This window comes from Orbicella faveolata, unplaced genomic scaffold (genome assembly GCF_042242905.1).
Source record: "Orbicella faveolata isolate gen_17 unplaced genomic scaffold, um_ofav_v1 contig_13, whole genome shotgun sequence".
In the NCBI taxonomy this organism is placed as follows: Eukaryota; Metazoa; Cnidaria; class Anthozoa; order Scleractinia; family Merulinidae; genus Orbicella; species Orbicella faveolata.
This window is the reverse complement of record NW_028301540.1, coordinates 20,173,089-20,197,778: the sequence shown is the minus strand read 5'-3', so window position 1 is coordinate 20,197,778 and position 24,690 is coordinate 20,173,089. Positions and strand designations below refer to the sequence as shown.

Sequence of the window (24,690 nt, the reverse complement as noted above, 5' to 3'; positions counted from 1 at the left end):
ATCTCTGGATCATCTCTGATAGTTCTGGTTGGCAAATTGTAGGATCACAAGACCAAAACTCTTCCCTCTTCTTCAAAAACTTGGGACCGCTCAGCCACTTGCTACTTGCGCTCATTTTGTCCACTGTAAGACCTCTGGAAACTTCATCCGCTGGGTTGTGTTCAGAACTAACATGCCTCCACTGATGGGGTGCTGAATTCTCATGCATAACTGACAACCGGTTTGCAACAAATGTATGGAAATGCTGTGACTGATTTCTGATGTACTGCAACGCACAGGTGGAGTCAGACCAAAATGTTAATTGGCTAATCGGAATGTCCAGCTCTTCTCTTACGGACTGGTCTAACTGAACGAATAACACTGCAGCTGACAGTTCCAATCTTGGCACAGTCATTGGTCTCAGAGAAGCAAGGCGAGACTTCCCAATTAGAAACGTGCAATGGATCCTTTCTTCGACATCCACCAATCTGAGATACGAGACTGCTCCATGTGCAACTTGTGAAGCGTCTGCAAAGTTGTGCAACTCGGCAGTTTTCAAGTCTCCAAAACAGGCAGGTCTAATGCATCTGTTTACTGTTATCATGGAAAGATTGGCCAAATGACTCTTCCATTTCTCCCACCTTCGCCGTCGCTGATTGGAGCGTCCCATCCGCGTTTCTCTCTGCAGAGATCTTGTAACAATTTCTTAGCTGGGAGGGCGACTGGCGCAACGAACCCAAGTGGATCATAAACAGAACTGGTCAAGGATAGTATACCACGGTGGGTTTTGGTCTGTCTTTAAGAGCAACCTTGAACATGAACTTGTCACTCTCCATATCCCAGTGGAGCCCCAACGTACACTGCATTGGTAGCTTATCCTTGTCTAGGTCCAGGTCCACCACTGATAGAGCTTTTTCGACTTGCGGAATTGTATCCAGAACTTCGGATCTGTTGCATGACCTCTTGGTGAGTCGAAACCCGCCTTTGGAGAGGATTTCTTGGAGCTGGTCCACAACTTCGACAGCATTTTCAACTGATTTAACTGATTTAAGACAGTCATTGACATAAAAGTTCCTTTTGACAGTCCTGACTACATTCTCTGAGAATTCATCTTTGTTGTCTTCTGCTGTCCTTCTTAGCGCAAAGCTGGAACAACTTGGAGACGATGTCACGCTAAACAAACGAACCTCCATACAATGGTCAATTGGTTGTTGGGTCAAGTCTCCATCCGGCCAGCAGAGGAATCTGAATGCATCACGGTCATCTGGTGCTACTCGGATCTGATGGAACATACACTCGATATCAGCAGACAGCGCAACTTGTTCTTCACAAAATCTCATCAGCACACCAATGACAGAATTGGTCAAATCTGGACCGGTAAGGAGCTGATCATTCAGAAACGTTCCCTTGTGTTTTGCGGCACAATCAAAAACCACTCGTGCCTTTCCAGGTCTGTTCAGCACTGGGTGATGGGGAAGGTACCACAGCGGCTAGTCTTGTACGTTGATTTCGTTAAGTGGCACTCTTCTTGCATGACCCTTGGAAAGATATTGTTCCATGGTGGCTTTGTAATTTTCAAGGAGCTCGCTATCTAGCAGGAGCCTGTTCTTGAGTGTTTGCAGTCTGCATTCAGCCATGAAACGGTTGTAAGGCAGGAATGGCGGGTATTGTTTCCAAGGGAATGCAATTTGATAATGACCATCTTCAAGTTTCACAGATTGTTTCATGATTGCAAGGGCTTCCTTGTCCTCCACTGACATGCTAACCTTGGATTCAGGGATCACACAAGAGTTCTCTGCTGCCCAGAACCTTTCAAGCTGGTGCATGAGACAATCATCATCTTCTCTCAAGGCCTCGGCTGAACGAACGAGGCTAACATTCAGATGACAATCTTCGCCGATGCTCCTTTCCATTGGGCCCATGAGTGTCCAGCCAAGAGGTGTACATATGGTGTATGGCTCTCCTCTGTTACCGTGTCTTTCTTCTAACACCCAGAGTGCATCAGGAATGTTGGTGCCTATGATCAATCGGACTTCTTTCTCACTAATACTTGGTAGCTTGATGTCCCGCAGGTGAGGCCACTGTCTTGCATCTTGCTCTGATGGGATACTGCAGCTAGAAGCATTCAGTTTATCAACTGTCCATAGTCTTGCAACGTCTACTTTGTCAGTTCCATCCAGTGGCTCCACAGTTAGGCTGAATTCATAGCCAATTCTTGGGCTGTCTTCTCTCTCTTGGGCCGTCAAGTGAAAGCTCCATGGCCAAGCTCTTGTCACACAAGGGGATGTCTGAGCCACTGTCTAGAAGGGCGTAGGTTTCCACGATCTCACTTGCTTCGTCATGACATCGTACTTTTACAGGAACTATTCTCAGGCACACCTTTCCTCCTCCAGCTGAGGTACTGTTAGCCTGTCCACTTTGTAATGGAGTACTGCTGTTAACCTGAATTTCTTGATCAGCCACTCTGTCTTGACCTTTGACCGTTTGTCGTGGAGACGGTGGGTGAAGCAAGGTATGATGTCTTCTCCTGCATGCTTGGATTTCACAAGCACTTTTTGTTAAGCATCCTACACTGATGTGGCCATACTTGAAGCAATTAAAGCATAGCTGAGCTTTCCTCATCACTTGTAGATGTTCGTCGAAGTTCTTGTCTTTGAAACTACTGCATTTTGCCAAGGAATGATTTTGGTTGCGCGATGGGCACCTCAGGGTTGGAGTGAATTTATTGGAAGACAAACTCTGCCCGACACCAGGCTTAATCTCTCGTGTATTGAATGTGCTCAAATGTTCTTCAGATGATGCACCACCCTTTGGTTTTCACCTCTGATTCTCTGATCTGTCATGTGCAACGTCTACCACGCAACCAAACACTGGGCTATTGGCAGCTCTCGCCTTGACTTTGACAAACTTGGCGATATGACTGATATTCGTTCTTTGACCAGCTTGCTGAATTTGGTGCGCTAGTTCCACAAACTTGGTACAGAGATGGAACGGCAGTCTCTGGACAATTCTTCTTAAGTTGTCTGCACTGTTAATCTCCTCCAGATATCCAATGGATTCCAAAGTGTGTTCACAGTCTTTCAATCTGTCCGCAAATGCAAGTAGTCCTGCGCAATCCCATGGTTTAAGCGGTGGTCCTTCTGTTAACTTGGCTATGTATTTCGAGGCAATTGTGAAGGGGTGTCCAAATCGTTCTTCCAGCAGCTCTCTCACCTTTCGGCATCCCTGGGATGAATCCATGACTAAACAACACTTGATCGTGTCCTTAGCCACTCCAGATGTATACTGAAGGAAATACATGAGTTTTTCACTTTCACCGGCCTCATTGCTCACGATGCTATTTTCAAATGATTTGATAAAGTTCCAATACTTGAGAGGATCACCATCGAACACAGTCAATTCCTTTTTCGGCAATGCAAATCCCTGTTTTATGGTTAATGCCATCTTACCCATAATTCCTCCAGGCAAGGTAGGATTAGTGGCTCCTGGATGCGCAACGGGTACAGTGGGACCTACTGACCAACTCGTAAACTCCTGTGCATTAGGATTCAGCCGCAACTGAGCGTTTTGAGCACCAACTTTCTGTTCGACTCGAGGATCAGAATGTTCCTGCTCAGGGACATTTGCTGCTCCAACATTAACTTGTTCACTAAATGGCTTCACATCTTCAAAAACGTCCCTTAAATTAGCTAAAGCGGCTGGCTCCTCATCCTGAAGCAACTTTAGTTGAAGATCAGTCCTTTGAATTTCATACTGCGCATCCACAATCTCCAACTCTAGTTTCGTTTCTTCTTCCTGATGTAATAATGCTTGCTTTTTCTTCAGCTGGTACAATTTTAACCGCGTTAACGCCTGCTTGGCTTTTAGCTGACTGACAGACAAATGTGAAGATAGCAGAGAACTTGCGGTACTTACAGAATCTTCATTTTCTTGAGGCGCTTCCGCGGCGGTAGGTGCGGTGATTTCTCTAGCGTTTTCAATCCATCTTTGGATTCCCGCAACCGTCTCCATTTTCCAATGAAAATGTTCGTTAAAGTAATGAGCTTGACATTCCCATTCCTCCAGATCTCCAGCCGACAAAGTCGCGACGTAGTCATAGTGGGCCTTTTCAAAGCGAGAGAAAGCTTCCTCGATTTCCAATAACTTCTTTGAGACTTCATTAACATTTTTAGAGTCATTCAGTAAAACTTCGGTAGCACGGCACAATGTCGTAACTCTAGACAAATAACCTAAACGCGAATTCTTCAGGCGCATACTGTCAAGGGCATCTTCTGAATGGACTTGGCGTCTTCTTAGACTTTCAATTCTGGACAACATGGCATCCATCAGATCTTTGAATGCATGTAAATAACACTCCTGTGTGGTTCAAATTCATCTTCAATTCTAACGATTCACTTAAAACCAAAAAATAACAAATACAGAAATTAATGAATACAAACTTAAACTTAAATAAAAGTGATGAACAACAAACAAACTCCTTGCCGCTAATGATAAGTCATGTGTGAAATCATGCAGAACTCTAGGGATCATGTTTCACGCACGCAGCATCTGGAGGTCACGTTCACTCTCAAAAAATTAAAAAATTTGCAGTTGTTCGAAAATTTAAATGATGCCTATATAATATCTATGCCTATGTTTGCAACTTGTAAATAAAGTTAATGTAAATAACACTCCTGAACGTTTCAAATTCGTCTTTAATTCTAACGATTCACTTAAAACCAAAAAATAGCAAATACAGAAATAAATGAATATGAACTTAAACTTAAATAAACTGAAAATACAACAATACGAAAAACAGCAAAAAATAGAAAGGTAAAATGAGATTACTTACAAGATCTGCACGGCACTCCGGAACTGACAACGACTGAATACAACTAAAAAACTACAACACTTTTAAACGGAATTTTGAACTAAAAGAATAAACTTAATGAGATTACATGATAAACAATAGACGATTACATAACATGACGTGAAAAAACTAATTTGCATTTAAAAACTGCACCAAAAAAGGTATGCAAAAATTAACCTTAACAACATGGACAAAACAAAAAAGAAAAGGCAACCAAAAACGGAAAAATTTAACTCTCGTGCCCACAGTTAAGATGGAACAAATTGTTGTGTTCATGAGAAATAGTGAATCGGGATTTTGAGACGAAGGAATGTTTTTCGGGGGCAAGTTGCAAAATTCTGTGGGAATTTCTCACGGAAGCAAAAACTTCAGTTGTCATTGTTGAACAATGCCTATAATTATAACATTGATGCCTATGTTTGCAAATGTCTGTGTCTGGCTAGTGAAAAATTTGTTTTGGGTAGTGAATCAAACCAGTCACTAGCCACTGGGCTAGCAAGCTGAAAAGTTAGTCTTAAGCCCTGTACGGTATGGAAAAAGCACTAGTTTAACCTTCTAGTTTAGAATGTATCCCTTGTTAAATGAACATTCCTTTCTAGACGAATTGTTTCAAATAGTGTTATAAACTATTGCGTTCTCAACAGAAGGACAACAACACACATTTGGATGGAAAAAATCTATTTTGGAGAACACTCGTATCCAATTCCCTATTTTTCATGAACACAATCTTTATACCATTCTCTCATTTATTATTACACAGCATTATAAGTATAAGCCTTATTGCTGCCATTAAGTGAAGCTAAATAACTTCCCACTTTCTGTTTGGAACCACTCATTGTACTCTTATTTGACTGCATATAATCTGGAGTCAACCTAACATATGAAAATACATGTAATAGAGATAAACCCGAAGGAAATGCACATTTTCGACTTTGAAAATATTATTTTCCAAGTTGTTTTCGTAGTCGCCCAGTTGTAGTGGTGGAATGATTTCACTCCATCACTCCTTTACTGGGTCACTTCTTGTTAGACATTTGGAACCTGGGGCAGGGTGGGGGGGGGGGGGGGTGGAAAGGTCAGGGATGCTTGTCAGAAAATTTGAATTTAACTCCTAAAGGAGGCTAACATGGGAGTTGCTCAAGCTTCATTAGACCCCTAAAAGATAACACTTAAAACAGAATAGGTTCGATTACTAGCCATTGTTCAAAAAAGGATCTTGCACACACTTGTAGATCTGCCTAGCATACTTGAGATATCAGCAGAAATCAAGCCTTAAATCAAAACAGAAATTAAATGAGAACATTTCTTTTATCACTATTTCTTCAAATGCACCCTAAAGGATACTTTGACAGCTACAAATGGTGATGTTTCATCATCAACACCCTATAAGTGTTACCAGAGTCCTTGATTATACCTGAGATGACAAGCATCCCTGACCTCTTCATATAGGAGTCTCCCCCTGGGTTTCGAACATCTGTCGTCTAAGGCTGTTTTACAGTCACTTGCACCATGTCAAGTTAGTTATTCTTTGAATTTTTGATGCAAGTACTCAATATCTTACTGCAGAAATGATCTACATTGAATAGATTTTTGCAAAAACATTTTTATATGTATAGAAGCTAATTAGTATGTAAATAGCTCTGTAGGCACCAGAATTTGTGACATTTGTCTGTGCTTCTAGCTTCGCATTTGGTGCTAAGTTTCGTGTAATTAGCTTCCTTTGTTTTGTGCCCCTTTGTATATGTTATGTTCATTTGCATACTCTATAAGTTCAGTTCGCGTGTAATTTATTTCAGTTAGTAGCGTCATTGGGTTCTGTGAGCGTCTCTGGTTTTCAGTTCGTCTTTGGTTCATCACATTCGTCTTGTAAGTTTCTTCGTTTATTTCGCTTTGCCGCTTTTCTGCATTCTTCATGTTCGGTCGTTCTTAGTTATTTTATGTTCATTCCCGTGTTTGTAATTTTGTTATTTTCAGTTACCGTGTTTCGATCATTGGGTGGAATAAATTTCTTTGTTAACGGAAGATCCGAAACCAGTTAAAAGCGTGTGCGACTTTAAGCTCATTTCCCGAAGGTGTTGGCTTGTAGAGCTTTAACTGTGCTCGACTGCCGAAAAAGAAGGTATTGAAAGTCACATCTCGTGTATTCCTTGTGTATTCTCTTACCATTGCATTTTGCACTACTTCTTAACAATGCCAGTGGGCTTTAACTTGAACTTGAACTATGGATTAAAACCACAAGTCAGTGGCATCAAAATTGCCACTGTTTACGGCTATCCATTTTCCAAGTTGAGTGGCTCATAGCCACTTTGATTTGCCTACTGTTGTTTCCACATCATTATAGAGGCACAGATTATCTCATAAAAGTAAAAAGTTAGTTTTTCTACAGCTTAAATTACACAGCTTTACACCTTAAATTATACAGCTATAGGAAAACTACTGCCTAGAGCTACATATGATGTTTCCAAAGGATGTGTCCAGTTCTTGAAATTGATATACGTTTATCATTGTTAGAAATCAAGCGATGCATAAATTGCCGTTAATTTGTTAAGTCTATTACAAAGAACATTTTGATTTGAAAGGTCATTAAGCAGTGAAAACAGTGGTAAGACAAGAACTAGTGAGACAATCTCAGATAGTGCAGACTGCAATTGATAGCTCTGACACGGTAGTCCCATGAGTACTCACCCCTGCTCGGTTCACTTCCAGTTAGTATAAACCTTGATAGTCTGCTAGGGCTTTTACCCTTAGCAGTGTGTACGTTTCAAGGTTGTATTTTCATTCAAGGTCCGAAAATTATGTGCAATTACTGTTTGTCATGACAGCTTTTAAATTTTACTCTGGTGTTTTACAATGATTTTCATCCATTTTAAATTCAATAATACATTGAACAAACGTAACAATTTAGCTCTTTGCGCCAACTCTGTAACTTGATACTTTTGTTTCCCTTGCAAAGGTATGTAACATGAAACTCTTGTTCTCTTCAAAACACATGTAGGATGAGCTTGTTTTGGGGGATAAATGAAAGAAAGTTAAATATCTGATGAAGAAATGGAAGAGAAACAATTTTGTTTTTTCTCAAAATGCAAATTTTCTTATCACAGATGAACAAGAACTAATTTAATTATCAGATAGTCACGGAATAACACTTTCTTTTTCTGTTGCTACCTTTGTTGTTAACAATAAAACAATTCAAAATTAATACGCAACGATATCGATTGATACCACTGGGAAACGTTTCAATGAGAAGTATTGAAGGTAAACAGTGCTACTTTGCCAATATTATCCTGCATGGATGAACGAGTCTCCTCAAAGACTGATAAATTTAACTTGTGCTTTCATTAGGTGCCAAGGAGTCTGCAGCAATATTTGAGCACTTTCCTAATTTCTTTTGTCACAAATTTACAATTTGCAGAATATTAAAGCCACCAGCTCGGGAACTTTTGGTCTCTCTTACAGACGCAGTTAAGGAAAGAAATAAATAAGCCTTCTTTATTTAAACCCTGACAAACATACTATTGTAGTTTGAAAACAGCAGATGATATTTGTTGAATCGACCTGTGGGTAATTCTAAAAGATACGTTTAACTTTGGCACTAAAAAGGGACAAGTGGCGCCACCTAGTACCTGACATTTCCGCGTGGAAACATAGTATATAACACTTACGATGCTATAACGCATGCCTCTTACATGTTGGGTTCTACCATAAGGAAAACTACTCGACATTTGTGTGTTATCCCGTATGAAATGTATCCTCCACCTAATGTATAGAAGACATGAACGCTAACTAATTTGCGCATGCTTTTAGAGCAAATTGGTTTTGTTCTTAAGAGAATAGTACCACAAGGAGAGCAAGGGGTTACTTGAAACAAATATATAGCTCTGTGATGTTAACTCCTAACTGATGTAGATATAACATGTTTTAGGGTACACATGCACCTTTCCCAGCTCCCCCAGGGGTGTAGCCAGAGGAGGGTTCCAGGGGTTCTGGAACCCCCCTTTTGGGTTATGAAAATGAATATTATTTCAAGAGGAAAAAAGGATTGGAAGCCCCCTTTTGAAATTCTGCGAGATGAGATTTTCGTTTTTGAAAAACAAAAGAAAATCAATTTAAAAAGGCATCACATGCTCTATTGCAGGTTACAATATTATACCGGTGCATAAATTGGCTATCACTTGTCCTATGTTTTGTTGACAGTGCTGGATGTATTCACAAGGAATTTTTAGGATTCAACAGTCTGCAGAGGATAGCCAGGGAGGCGATCACTAGCTTGATACTGGATACCCTACCACAGTGGAACTTAGACATAAAAAACTGTCGAGGATGAGGGTACGCTGGAGTGTCTGATATGTCATCCTCTGGGCATGGTACACAAGCACTGATACGAGAAAAAATTTCAAAGGCTCGATGTACATACATGCAAAGCTCACTGTCTAAACCTCAGAATCGTTCACTCCTGAAAGAAGTTTGCAATTTTTTTTAGGTATTCACCGAAGCGTAACAAGTTTTTGCTTGCTGTAATCGAGAAAGAAACCCTCGAGGCCAGCAAAACAACATTGCTCAGCTTGTGTCGAACACGGTGGGTTGAAATGTTCACTGTCCGCACCACTTAGAGGGATATCTTGTTAAGAGGTCTGATCTGCATGGAAGAATACTTAAAGACTCAACACTTTTAAACGTCACACCAACTAAAATGAAAATGGGTCAGTCTACTTTCCAGTGTGACGCTGCACGAGAATGGAACGGATTACCAAGAGAGATCAGAGAATTAAACACTCTTTTTAAGTTTAAAACACATATTTTAAAGCATTTTATGGATCAAGACCGTATCAATCATGTATGTACCGTAAATTAGGTTCAATTTTTTGCTTGTTTGTTTGTTGTTGTTGCTCTTGTTTTTAAATGCCTGTTTTTACATAATCTCCAGAATGGTTGTAATTTTTAATGTAAATGTTTAGTATTTAAAGTACAATTTTATGAACAGCTGTATTTTATATGTAAATGCTGATTGCCAGTTAATACCAGTGATCCGGTGATCACTGATTGGCCTTTCAGGTTAAATAAAGTCTTTTATTTATTTTATTTTAAAGGCATGAGGCACATGAAGTTTTCTTTGCGCTTTTGCCATCTATACTAAGAGCACTAGAAGGTATGTCAAATGAGCAGCTGTTTGCAAATCAACTCGGGAAACTGCCTGGAATTGGGACACTGACAGTAAAAGCAAGGCAAACAGCCTGTTACATGCAGTATCCAATTTTGAATTTATCATCACCCAGATTACGACGATGAAATGCCTTTTGATACTGAAGCCACTCAGTATCAAGCTGCAAAAGCGAGACATCGATGTCTATGAAGCATACAGCCACATCAGAGATTCAAAGGGTGAGCTACAAGATATCAGAGGAGACATCGAGAAATATTGTTCTCCAAATCCAAGATCGTGCCTTAAAAAATCGGACCAATCAGGAGCTGAATTAAGAATTCAAGATGGCAGAGCCTATGAAAGTCAGCCATGTTGGAAAACAGCCCACTAGCCTAGATGGAGGACTGGGATCGGTCTCATGGATTTCCATGGAGACACAAATCACGCCAGGGTCACGCAAAAAAATGTCGTGCAACTTCAAACTCGATACTTACAGTGTCCTGTGGTCCTAAACGACAGAGGTCCGTCTGGCAAGTGGCCATGATGAAGACTGAGAGACTTGGGTCCGACTGCAGCTTAGATAGGGTGGTGTAAAGCATCGTGGAATAATGACCTCATTGAGAACCAATCAGAATGAATTAAAGTACTTACAGTGGTTGGCTTCCCCAGTCCCCCTCTCTTAAGGAGAGCAGTAAACCCCAAGCGTGTCGATAAGTGAGGCACTCCCCGAGGTATTTCTTGGTAGAGATGAAAAAAGGAAGGGGGTACCCTCGAAAGTCAATGAACACACAGAATTGAAAATGAAAAAACTATTTTAATCACTGAACAAGGGGTAACAAATCCCAGTAACTTACTTGTTTTCCCATGATCTCTTCCATTACGAAAACAGAAGTTAGTGCTCAATACACATCTGAGGATGTAGAGTGAAGTGACGGGTCTCGGATGACACATATAGCTTTCTATTTGTTCCAAAGCATCCTGGGACAGTGACCTCATTGGGAACCAATCCTAGACTTGCCCCACTCCCTTTGCGGTCGAAGGGGTAAAAACAGGGGTGAGGGGGTACTCCCCATTCCAAAGCATTGTGGGACAGTGACCTCATCGAGAACTAATCCTAGACTTGTCCCACTCCCTTCTCGGCTGAAGGGATAAAATAGGGATGTGGGGGTACTCCCTCTTAGTCTGCTATATAAGACCTCGTCATTGACTCCTTGACTCGATGTAGTGCAAATACTTATTGCTGTGGAAAGTTTTTGCATATCGGCGACGTTATTGTTCCTGTCATGGATGCACTATGATGCTGAGGATGAAGTGATTATGAACAGATTAACTCTTCAGTCATTTTTTTCATCCCCCATTTACCCTGAAGACACAGCTTGGGTGTAATGTGTAACTTTTATTGTAACTCAAAAAACTCGTAAAAAAAATATAAAAAACTAAAACAGAGTCTGAGTCTTTGCAATGGTTATTGAATAATGATAATAAAAATAATAACATGAACTCCAAAAGAGAATTGATTACAATTTTAACTCTTTAAGTCTTGACCATCGGTATTCCACAAAGTGTTGGGCACTAAACTTGTTTCCAGTTTCACAGATTCTTGGTCCCTGGCCCTAAAACGCACGATATTCTGTCCTAGTTTTCTTTGATTTTGCTCATGAAGTCTTTGCCTGACCCATTCCTTATTCTTGGCATGTTAACTTCTCCAATATTCATTGATTCGTTCTCTGTTGTTTTTACAGTATTGACTGCGGTAATTTCTGATGTGCTCCTTGTTCTGTTGACAATAGGCTCTCTAGCTGCTGACGAGTTGTTCCTTGTTGTTTTCATACCATCGTTTACGACACCACCACCACCGCATCCACCACCACCATCACCACATCCACCACCACCTACACCACCACCACCACATGCATCATCACCACATCCACCGCCACCACATTTACCACCAACACCACATTTACCACCACCATATCTAGCACCACCACCACCACCTATACCACCACCACCACATCCACCATGACATTTACCACCACCACCACCACATCCACCACATTCACCATTACCACCTATACCACCACCGCCACATCCACCAAATTTACCCCACCGCCACATCCACCACCTACACCACCACTACCACATTCACCATCACCACCACCACCACCACCGCTGCCGCCACCACCACTTCCACCACACTCATCAACTCCATCATGAATCATGTATAAAAATAAGGTTTAAACTGCCTCAATTCATTTTGAGTCAAACTAGCAAGGAGTCATGTCCCTTTATTGTCAATATTTTCATAGACTATTCTCTCGTGCAGACAGTAGAATTCGTCACGAGACACATAGTTGTCAAAGCAGTGGATAAGAAAAAACACGAGAAGATGTCCCAAATATCACATTTCATACCGAAAAGCACCATGGGATCCCTAGTAGAATAGAAATGGGAGAAGCGTTTCAGTTCAAGACACCCTCCAGTATTTTGATTGTAGGCCCTTCTGGTTGTGGCAAGACTTGTTTTACCGAATCGTTACTCTTGGATCACTTGGAAGAATTGTTTGTAAACCCTCTCCCTACGATTCATTATTGCTACGGGGCGTGGCAAGATGGATTTAAAGACATGGAAGACGCTGGTGTGCAATTTCACGAAGGGATTCCAGAGTCAGACCATCTCAAGTCATGGTTTCCGAAGGGTGGATTACTCGTATTAGACAATCTGATGGCAGAGGGAGGTGAGGACAAGCGTTGCTAGACTTATTCACCAAACACTCTCATCATCAAAATATCACCGTGTTGTACTTGTGCCAAGACATGTTTCCACCAGGGAAATATGCCAAGAGTATTTCCAGGAACGCCCACTACATCGTAGCCTTGAAAAATCCAAGAGATCAATTAGGGATGAAGAATTTACTGCTTCAAGCTTTTCCCACTTGTTGGCAAGACATGATGGACGCATATCAGAAAGTGACTGTAACTAACGTTAAGCCGAAAAGACGCTTGGGTAAATTCCCAAGGTTCTTAGTGTACGCTCGGCAAAAACACGTGTGCTTGCTAACGCCAGATGTAAGGCAATTGAAGTTATCTTGCTCGTTTGTGACAAAATAGATCATTTTTTCCTTGGATTCTTTAAGATTTAAGACCAGTTCATTGCCCTTCATCGCTGGACAAAGGTATTTGTAACTCGTTTTCGCTCTGATTTATTGTATTGTTGTAAGATTTTCTTGTATTTTGGCTTGCACATGTACTCGCGAACGGTTCAGTTTCTCATGGAATTTCGTCATGTATTTGCTTTCTAGTTTTACGGTTCTATCCTACTGAGGAGATTAAAGAATCTGTAATTCTGCCAGCTATGTAATTGTTGATTGTCCTTTGGATCATTTTGGATGAATTTGGAGTCTATTTATTGAGCAAAAGGTCGCCAGTAACAGTAAAACTTTGGTTGCGACCCTGTGGACTGGACACGCGGATATTGGATCGTGGATCTTCTCAAGATGAGTGGTTCACCGTCGGCGCAAATAAACAAACCGAATGAAGATGAAACAAAGGATACAGAGGATATGCAGGATATCCAACCGCTGACTGGTGAACCGGAAGGTAGGAAACGTACTCTTACACAAAAGGGTTTTGAGAATCAGTTGCCATTTAAGAAGAAGAGTTATGAAGATACCTTAGTCAAATTAAGGAACTGTGTTGACAAAGTCGACATGTTATGGATAGATGCAAGTGATGTTGATGAACTTCACCAGCTTAGGACTGAATTAGAAGAAAGTCGACAGGCATTCGAAATAGCACGATCTGGGTACGCACCCTTTTTATCAGAAGAAGAACTACAGCAACTCTCTGGTGAATCATCTGATCTTCTAAAGCGGGCAGTGCAACGAAGAACAAATGCTGGTGAACGGATTTTCATATTAGAAAGGGATGAGATAAATTCTCGCGCAAGTAGATCGTCAACTAGATCATCATTGTCAAGAAAAACGAGGAGCTCAAATCCCTCTGAGATAAGAGCAAAGGCCGTAGCTGAAGCAGCAAAGAGGAAAGTAGAATGGCAGTATGCTAAGCTGGAAATGCAGAAGAAGGTGGAATTAAAAATGAAGGAGTGTGAAATAGAAGAAATGCAGAAGAAGAAAGATTATGAAAGAGCTGAAGCTGAAGCTGCTGCCCTGGCCAAGATTGAAGAAGAACAAAATGATGAGAAACCCATGTCCGATTGCTTGGATGACATCCCTTGCGAAATTGATAAGGAAGATCATGTACGTCGATATGTAACGGCACTTCCCAGTGCTACAGCTTGCACAAATGCTACATCAATTAATTCGATGGATCACCAGCAGAACACTTCCATTGCTAATGTAAGCACCATTCCTCTTACAGCCTCAACTCCTGTTGCGCACGGAATTCCCGGAATAATACCATCTGTACTCAGGCCATCAGCCACACCCTTTTCTCCACTGCATGCCCAATCAACGATGCCGACATTCTCCACCCCACTTAATTCAGCAGTTAATTCACGCAGCATTACGGAAGCAATCACGGAAAGTTTTCAAGCTGCTCGAATGCCGCCACCAAATCTTTCAGTTTTCACCGGTAACCCATTGGATTGGCCAACTTGGAAAAGTGCATTTGAAACTGTAATAGAGAAGAGAGCTATCAATCCCAGTGAAAAGATTCTCTAGTTGCTTCAATACCTGTCTGGAGCTCCCAGGAAAGTTGGAAGGTTATCAGTTCTTGTCATCACCTGATGCATATCAAACAGTAAAGAACACATTAGAGAAACGATTTGGCCATCCATCTGTCGTTGCTGATGCCTTTCGAAGGAGGTTAGAAAATTGGCAGAGGATCAACCCAAGGGATGGAACTGCCTTGAGGGAATTTGCTGACTTCTTACAAACTTGCCAACTGGCAATGCATTCAATCGAGGATCTTGAAACATTGAATAAGGAAAGTGACAACAAGAAACTAGTTAAGATCCTTCCTGGTTGGGCCCATCCCAGATGGGGAAGTAAGGTTCGTGACTATCAACAAAAACACGGAGACAACAAGTTTCCTCCTTTCTCAGCATTTGTCACCTTCGTCACCGAGATAGCCGATATACAGTGTCTACCCGTACTTTCCAGTGCAGAAGTCATTAAACAAGAAAGAGAGGACAAAAACAAGAACCGTAAGAGAGATCCTGGTCATGGAAGATATTCCCAATTGAATTCACTGTTAACGGATGTTAGAGAACTTTCAGTTACTCCAAAGAAAGATAACAGCAAACCATGTGCATGGTGCAAGAGGCCCCACAACTTGAACACTTGCCAAGAACTTTTGAAGATTCCTCTACAGGAAAGATTGTCATTTCTTATCAAGAAGGGATTCTGCCTGAGGTGCCTAGAGCATGGCCATATGGCTAAGGAAAATAAGTGTACAGCAAAATTGAAGTGTGCATCATGCAAACGACACCATCCCACATGCCTACATAGAGAACAGCAACCAGATAAGCCAGTCCAAACAGAACAAACTTTGAAACCAGTATCCGAGCCATTACTTGTACCAACATCTGAACCAGCATCTGCCAAGTGTATGAGAGTGTGTGGAGTGTAAGGTCAGGAATCTGGACAAGACCAAAGTTTGATTATTGCAGTATGGGTATCTAGCTGTGAAAACCCCGAAAACAAACAAATGACGTATGCTCTTGTTGACTGCCAGTCCAATGCCACATTCATTACTGAGAAGTTGAGACAGGAGCTTGGACTTGAAGGTGTTAAGAGTCACCTGCTATTATCCACTCTGCATGAAGAAAATGAAGTGATCGAAAGTCACAAGGTCAAAGGCGTTACCGTGATGGATATGAAGCACCAAAATAGCATTCCTTTACCACAGGCGTTCATGAGACAGACGATCCCCTTCAAGAGCTCACAGATTCCCAAGCCTGAGGTGGCTATGTGTTGGGAACACTTGAAACCTATCGCAAGTGAACTGATGCCATACAGAAACGATTTAGAAGTTGGTTTGCTGATCGAAACAAATTGTCCAAGAGCCATAAAACCGCGAGAGATAATACCTGGTTCTGACAATGATCCATATGGAGTAAGAACTGCTCTTGGTTGGGGCATCATTGGCAGGGTATGCCTTTCCCCTCCATCTGATTCACATGAAAATTATGACGTTTGGACTAACAAGATCATTACAAGAGAACTGACCAGCACTGATGAATGCGCCAGGCCCCGTTATGGTGCAACATTTGCCCTGAAATCTTGTGTTAAGGAAGTCTTCAATCCTGCCCAAGTAAACGAGATGTTTGAGTTAGATTTTCAAGAGAGATGTGGAGTCGAGAATGAGCGATCGTTGTCTATTGAAGATCAGAAGTTCCTTAACATCCTTGGTGAAGGAATCCACAAGCGAGAAGATAGACACTATGAGATGCCACTACCCCTACGCTCAGAAGAAGTGGAGCTCCCAAACAACCGTTCCCTAGCCCTTAAACGCCTCTTCCTTCTGAAGGAATGCTTTAAAAGAGACCCAGGCTATTACAAAGATTACGTGAAGTTCATGGAAGGAGTTTTAAAGGATTGTGCTGAAAGATGTGAAGGTGACGTTGCTAGCAAAATGGGCAGAGTCAACTATGTACCACACCACGGTATATATCACCCCAAAAAACCGGGTAAGATTCGCGTCGTATTTGATTGCAGTGCACGGTATGCCGGAACTTCCCTGAACCAAAACCTGCTACAGGGACCGGATCTCACGAACAGTTTGGTTGGCGTTCTGTGCAGGTTCCGCCAAGAAGCCATAGCATTCTCCTGTGATGTTGAGTCTATGTTTCATCAATTCTTCGTGAATGAGGAGGACAGAGATTTCCTGAGATTTTTCTGGTGGGAGAACAGTGATCTAAATGCAGCACCCATTGAGTACAGGATGAAAGTCCATTTATTTGGAGCCGCTTCTTCACCTGGATGTGCCAATTTTGGATTCAAGCAAGCAGCAAATGATGGGGAAAAAGAATTTGGAGCCGAAGCTGCCGACTTCATACGGCGAAACTTCTATGTCGATGATGGCTTGAAGTCGCTCAGTACAATCTCCGCCACTACAAGCCTAATCCAGAACAGTCAAGCCATGTGCGCCAAGGCTGGTATCCGCCTACACAAGTTTGTCAGCAACACCAAGGAAGTACTCGAGGCAATCCCTCCTGAAGATAGAGCCATTGGACTTCAAGATCTAGACCTGAAGTTTGACCAGCTACCCATTGAACGCACGTTGGGCATCATGTGGTGTATAGAGACTGATTGTTTCAGATTCCGCATCGTCCTTCAAGATTGACCATTAACCAGAAGAGGAGTACTCTCCACTGTATGTTCAGTGTATGATCCTCTTGGATTCACAGCCCCTCTTATCCTGGTTGGAAAACAAATCCTTCAGGAACTCTGTCGTGGGAATGTGGACTGGGACGATCCAATCCCAGACAATCTACGACCTAGATGGGAAAGGTGGAGAAACGAACTGCATATCTTAGAGGAACTGGAAATTTCAAGATGTTTCAAGCCTAAAGGCTTTGGAGAAGTAAAGAGTGTTGAGTTGCATCACTTTTCCGATGCGAGCCAAAACAGATATGGTCAGTGTAGCTACCTTCGCTTGGTGAACCAACAGGACCAGTCACATGTTTCATTTGTCATGGGCAAGGCTCGAGTAACACCCTTGAAGTCAATTACCATCCCTCGACTTGAGCTAACTACCGCAGTAGTTTCCACCAAGGTCAGCCAGTGCCTCAAACAAGAGTTAGACTACAAAGATGTCATCAAACTGTTTTGGACCGATAGCCAGGTAGTGATAGGATACATAAACAACGAAGCAAGGCGTTTTCACACCTTTGTAGCCAACCGCGTACAAGAAATACACAACCGTACAAAACCTGACCAATGGCATTACGTGGGGACTGACTCTAACCCAGCTAATGCTGCCTCACGTGGCGTCACAGCTCAGCAACTTGTACACGATTCACGTTGGTTGAAGGGCCCGAAATTCCTTTGGAATTCAAACATTCACTCAGTACAAGCATGTTACAAGCCTGGTCCCCTTGACTCACAGGACCCAGAAGTGAAAAGGGTCTCCGTCCTTGTTACCCAGACCTTGAAGAGATTTCCTGACCACTTTGAAATAAGCAGATTGGATAGCTTCTCCGACTGGTTCAGAGCCAAGAATGCAGTAGCATTATGTTTACTACTAAAGAAGCATCTAAAGGAAAGAAAGATCAAGGAGGACCCACAAGTTCGTGAAGACAAATTGAGAGAAGTCCCCAACCTCCAACATCGGAAACCAAGGGTAGATGACTTAGCCCAGGCAGAGACGGAAATCATGCGCAGCCTGCAGCATGAACACTTTATGGAAGAAATCAGAATATTGCGTTCCCTGAATGCTGGAGAATTCCTAGGTAGAGAAGCTGTAAAACAGCGCAACATAAGTTTGAAGAAGACCAGCTGTACGTATCGCCTTGACCCCTTTCTAGATGCCGATGGAATCCTGCGAGTTGGCGGTCGCCTCAGAAGAGCTAACATGCCAGAAGATGTCAAACACCCAGTCATATTGCCAAGAAGATCTCACATCACCGAGTTGATAATACAATATTGCCACCATGCCATTAAACATCAGGGAAGTGGGATGACCCTTAACGAGCTCCGCCAGCGTGGATACTGGGTAATTGGTGGTACATCGGCAGTAGGATGTTTCGTCTCAAAGTGCACAATTTGCAGAAGATTTAGAGCACCCACTCAAGATCAGAAGATGGCAGACCTGCCTAAGGATAGAACAGAACCCATTCCTCCCTTCACTTACAGTGCGGTAGATTATTTTGGTCCTTTCTACATTAAGGACGGTCGTAAGGACGTTAAGCAATATGGAGTGATATTTACCTGTATGTCTTCACGGGCAGTCCACATCAAAACCTCTAACACGCTAGAGACCGATTCCTACATAAATGCACTTCGTCGTTTCCTAGCTGAGCGTGGTCCCGTTCGCCAGATCAGATCTGACCGCGGCACAAACTTTGTTGGAGCCAAGCGAGAACTAGCAGATGCCCTACGTGAGATGGATCGTGAGAAAGTAAGAAGTCACTTACTAAAGGAGAATTGCGACTGGATCGAGATGCAGATGAATGTTCCTTCGGCAAGCCATATGGGCAGAAGTTGGGAACGACAAATAAGGACTGTGCGAAATGTTCTCGCAGTGCTGCTTCAAGAGTCTGGAACTCAGTTGGACGATGAAAGCTTTCGCACACTTATGAAAGAAGTGCAGAACATAGTGAATTCGAGACCACTCACCGTGAACAACGTGATGTCCCCAGGTGCTCCAGAACCTTTAACACCGAATCACCTCCTCACAATGAAGGTTAAAGTGCTAATGCCTCCTCCAGGTGTGTTTTTAAGAGATGACCTCTACTCGAGGAAGAGATGGAGAAGGGTACAACATCTCGCAAATGAATTTTGGAATAGATGGAGAAGAGAATTTCTACACACACTACAAGTACGCCAGAAGTGGACCAAACCGCGAAGAAACCTAGCGATTGGTGACATAGTTGTGGTGAAGGATGATCATCTCCCAAGAAACGAGTGGAAGTTAGCACGAGTTGAGCAGACCCTACCGAGTGAGGATGGTTTTGTTCGAAAGGTCGTCTTAGCCATCGGAACTCGACTTCTCGACAATCATGGAAGAAGAATACATGAAATTCAGCGCCTGGAAAGACCAGTTCACAAGTTGGTGCTGATTTTACTTCAAGACCGGGAATTCCCCGTCGAGGAGCCTGCCAAATCAGAGGCTTAGTGCCAAGAAAGATATTAAGGACTATTAATCCATTGACGCCTGTGCCGCCCATAACCGCCCATGCGAAAAACTCCTCCATTTCCCTGTGCCGCCCGTAACCGCCCGAAAAAAAGCACATGGGGACAATTGCCTTTCCTACCCTCCCTGAAGATTCTTTGGTTCCCCTTTTGTTCTATCGTTCTTGAGGACAAATAAACCAATCAGAATGGACTTTCTGAGCATATTTTCAGAGGACTTTAGGGGTCCTAGAAAGACCGTTTTTCTTCTTAAAATCGTGCGTTCGAAAAGTGCAGATAACATGGCGCGTTGCGGTCCAAATCTAAAAAACTTCCAAGGTCTTGTTTTCATTCCTAACACGGATAAATTACTGCTTTGGGTTTTAAAATAGAAAGGAAAAATACAAATCAATGTTCAGGTGGCCTCAGAATGGAGGATCAAGGAATACAGAGTCCTCAAAACTTTCTGGTGAAGAAGTTTTTCTTCCTACAACCGCCGAGAAAACATGAAGATCGGAGCGCTTTCAAGTAAGTTTCGACGACAGATCGCAGGTTTAAAGCAGCTTTTTGGATTTCAGAAACAAAAATGGTAATGTACATTATTACTTCGAAGTTGAATTCAACTTTTGGAACGATTGGTAAAGCCATGGGCGTTAAAATGACTGCAAAAGCGGTCGGTAAAAACTCAAGCTTCCGCGTTAGCGTGAAGAATAATTTGAACATGCGGTCATGCAGCGAAGCATGTCTGCGAAATTTTGAACAATTTTTTGCTTTTAAATAGGTTTCTTTGTCTCAGCTTGAGTGAAAATTTATTGTTATTGAACTTCCTTTCACATCTCTTTCATTTGGTTCCCTGTATTTGGGAATTTTAGGTTTTAAAAGTGAACAGTAACTTGCACGCTGGATTTCTGCATATTTAATTTACGGCAACCTCTAGGCACTTTGTTTATTTAGTTTATTCGCTATGTTCAAATATTTTTTGGAGTCTTATTCAGCTACTACAGAACCGCTGAGAAAAGAACGTAATGGCGACTGATTTAACACAGTTGAAATACGACTGATCTCAAAATAATTCGCTTGTTTTTGTCTTTTTGATTTACCACTTTCATCTTTCTTTCGCAGGGCCGTAATATTTTCGTCGCGCGGCGAAGAAATTACTTGATTTCTTGTTTTCAGATTGATTTTTACATGAGTTCTTCGCTTTTATTTTTTGTTGTTTTCTCAAATGTTAGCCGTTATAGTACAAGAAATTCAATTCTGTTGTATTTGGTTTCATTTTTGTCCTCCAAAGTCAATAATTGACTCATTTTCGCAAAGTCAATTTTCTCAGCTTCTGTGGGACATTTTGTCGCACAGTAAAGAAAATATAATTTCTTGTTTTCTCATCAGTTTTACACATTAGGTTGAGTTCTGTTTGCTAATATTTTTTAATATTTTGACCCTTCATTTATTCAACTTTAAATAAACGATGTCTTGAAACCTGATCCTGTGTCTGTGGTTACTGCACATATGGTTTATTTTTGTGCTTTCGCTCGCTCAGAAATATTCCAAAAAACGCCAGGGAATTAGGGGTGGGTCGCGGGCAATTTCATTCAGGCGTCAATGGGTTAAGGACTTTGTCATGTGACCCTTTCTGACCGGATTTTTTCTTTAGTGAGATTTTCTGTAGGTATTGAACAGTGGATTCCCACTGTTGGGGAGCCATGTAACTAACGTTAAGCCGAAAAGACGCTTGGGTAAATTCCCAAGGTTTTTAGCGTGTGCTCGGCAAAAACACGTGTGCTTGCTAACGCCAGATGTAAGGCAATCGAAGTTATCTTGCTCGTTTGTGACAAAATAGATCATTTTTTCCTTGGATTCTTTAAGATTTAAGACCAGTTCATTGCCCTTCGTCGCTGGACAAAGGTATTTGTAACTCGTTTTCGCTCTGATTTATTGTATTGTCGTAAGATTTTCTTGTATTTTGGCTTGCACATGTACTCGCGAACAGTTCAGTTTCTCATGGAATTTCGTCATGTATTTGCTTTCTAGTTTTACGGTTCTATCCTACTGAGGAGATTAAAGAATCTGTAATTCTGCCAGCTATGTAATTGTTGATTGTCCTTTGGATCATTTTGGATGAATTTGGAGTCTATTTAACAAGCGAAAGGTCGCCGGTAACAGTGACCGAACGACCATTTGGGTACACGGTCCTGGATTTACATCCCGCCAGTGATAACAGGAAACATGTGTTTAGTCACCTCCTGACGCACGAAGGATACCCGTGCTGGCATCGAAGAAAGAGAGAGGATGTCTGATCATTGCCCAAAATGGTATATTAAACATCAGTTTAATCGACTCGGCTCATTTGAAGCACATTGTCTTGGGTGAAGGTCGACGAGAATCATGGATGATTGTTCAACAGATATTTTTGGCCCTGTGGAAGGTAACAATGATGAAAATGTAGAAGAGGAAGAGGAGGTGGGAGAAGAGGAGCCTGAAGAGGAACAGGAAGAGGAGGATAGTAGCAGCTCCGAAGAGGAAGAAGAAGCAGACGACAACGAACCAGATCCGTGGAGTCCGTTATGTCAAAACGTCGGGGAAGATCTCAAAGAACCCTACCTGAAAGAAGTCCAGCAGTTCCTGGATAAGGGAAAATCCCAAAACTATGCCAAAAATGCTGCGTTCAATGCCCTATTACCTGTAAGTAGAAGAAGGCTACAAAGGACTTACTTAGAGCATCTAAAATGGACTCACCGTATCAAACATGACGCAATACACCGTAAAGTCATGAAGACTTTTCAATGCTTCATTGAGGAAGATGACATGGATTTTGATGAAGCGGCCAAGTTGGCAGTGGCAAAATGGAAATTCCTGTCAAATAGACTAATGTGAAAGAAGTTACTCCCCGACGATAATGACGAAGAGGAAGTAGAAGAAGAGGTTGAGACCTGAATTAGCCAAGGCATGTGACTCTTATAAGAGTGTGTGATTCCAGGGTTTTAGTCATTATTTGTAGGATGCCACACATGGAAGATGAATTGCTCCAATCAACTGTCAGGGAATAACCAGAGGGTTGTCTGTAAAAAGGCCTACCACAAAAAATACTATGCAAAGAACAGACAGTGAATCCTGGCCCAACAAAAGAGATATTGTGCAGAGAATGTTGGGATTCTCAAAACCCGTCATAAAAGATAGTATGAAAACAACAAGGCATGACTCGCCAGCAGCCAGAGAGCCTGTTGTCAACAGAACAAGGAGCACATCAGAAATTACCAAAGACAATACTGTAAAAACAACAAGGAAAGGATCAACGAATATTGGAGAAGTTATCATGCCAAGAATAAGGAACGGATCAGGCAAAGACTTCATGACCAAAAGCAAAGAAAACTAGGGCAGAATATCATGCGTTTTGGGGCCAGGGACCAAGAGTCTGTGAAACTGGAAACGAGTTTAGTTCCCAACACTTTGTGGAATACTGACGGTCAAGGCTTAAAGAGTTAAAATTGTAATCAATTCTCTTTCGGAGTTCATGTTATTATTTTTATTATCATTATTCAATAAACGTTATAAAGACTCAGACTCTTTGTTTTAGCTTTTTTATATTTTTTTTACGAGTTTTTTGAGTTACAATAAAAGTTACATGTTACACCCAAGCTGTGTCTTCAGGCTAAATGGGGGATGAAAAAGATGACTGAAGAGTTAATCTGTTGATAATCACTTCATCCTTAGCGTCGTAGTGCAGCCACGATAGGAACAATAACGTAAACTTTACTTCGCGCACGCAGAGCATTACTTCTGTGGGGATGTTTCTACTGAACATTCCATACACTGTCTGTCTTATTGATTGAGTAATGGTCATCCACAGCAAGTTGACATAGGCATGGATGTATAGGGTAGCGTTTCGCCTTTGCTGCACGAAGATGGTGAGTCTTGTATAAAAATTAATTCAAACCAGATGGAAAGATTCACATGGTACGGCAAGGTCCTCCACGAAACAATATTACGATTGTGAATATGATAAGGCCGTCCCCATCGCCGATATGCAAAAATTTTCCACAGCAATAAGTTTTCGCACTACATCAAGTCAAGGAGTCAATGACAAGGTCGCCTTGACAAATGAAACATTTGTCCTTGAGCTCATCTACTTTGGGGGTCAATCCTACTAGTCTTCGACTTCTTCTAACTTCCATTTTGTAAGTCAACAACTTTGCTCCCTTTCAAAACGTATGAAGGTTTTATATAGCAGACTAAGAGGGAGTACTCCCTCATCCCTATTTTACCCCTTCAGCCGAGAAGGGAGTGGGACAAGTCTAGGATTGGTTCCCGATGAGGTCACCATCCCACGATGCTTTGGAATGGGGAGTACCCCCTCACCCCTATTTTTACCCCTCCGACCGCAAAGGGAGTGGGGCAAGTCTAGGATTGGTTTCCAAACGAGGTCACCGTCCCAGGATGCTTTGGAACAAATAGAAAGGTATATAAGTGTCATCCGAGACCTGTCACTTCACTCTACATCCTGAGATGTGTGTTGAGCACTAACTTCTGTTTTTGTAATGGAAGAGATCATGGGAAAACAAGTAAGTTACTGGATTTGTTACCCCTTGTTCAGTGATTAAAAATAGTTTTTTCATTTTCAATTCTGTGTGATCATTGACTTTCAGGGGTACTCCCTTCCTTTTTTCATCTCTACCGAGAAATACCTTCGGGAGTGCCCCACTTATCGACATGCTCGGGGTTTACTGCTCTCCTCAAGAGAGGGTGATTGGGGAAGCCAACCACTGTAAGTACTTTAATTCATTCTGATTGGTTCCCGATGAGGTCATTGTTTCATGATGCTTTGCACCACCCTATCTAAGCTGCAGTCGGACCCAAGTCTCTCAGTCTTCATCATGGCCACTTGCTGGACAGACCTCTGTCATTTAGGACCACAGGACACTGTAAGTATCG

The 24,690-nt window shown here is 42.0% G+C and overlaps 3 protein-coding genes and 1 pseudogene across 7 annotated transcripts in view; 2 read left to right on the top strand and 2 right to left on the bottom strand.

Annotated features, from left to right (window-relative positions):
• The window catches only part of LOC110054105 (polyglutamylase complex subunit TTLL1-like), a 101,000-nt gene that overhangs the window by 49,543 nt on the left and 26,767 nt on the right, over positions 1–24,690 (bottom strand). The gene's annotated exons all lie outside the window — the stretch shown is intronic.
• LOC149115519 (uncharacterized) lies at positions 115–3,858 on the bottom strand. Its single transcript, XM_089284985.1, has one exon. The coding sequence runs from the start codon at positions 3,430–3,432 to the stop codon at positions 2,797–2,799; it is 636 nt and encodes a 211-aa protein (XP_089141111.1). The 5' UTR covers positions 3,433–3,858; the 3' UTR covers positions 115–2,796.
• Positions 12,359–13,141, top strand: LOC149115518 (uncharacterized; annotated as a pseudogene).
• On the top strand, positions 22,035–22,752 carry LOC149115517 (uncharacterized). The gene has a single exon (XM_089284986.1). It carries the CDS (start codon positions 22,147–22,149, stop codon positions 22,633–22,635), a length of 489 nt encoding a protein of 162 aa, XP_089141112.1. The 5' UTR covers positions 22,035–22,146; the 3' UTR covers positions 22,636–22,752.

Excerpts from the sequence above, each read along its gene's own strand:
- LOC149115517 (XM_089284986.1), top strand. The coding sequence starts at position 22,147 with ATGGATGATTGTTCAACAGATATTTTTGGCCCTGTGGAAGGTAACAAT.
- LOC149115519 (XM_089284985.1), bottom strand. The coding sequence starts at position 3,432 with ATGGGTAAGATGGCATTAACCATAAAACAGGGATTTGCATTGCCGAAA.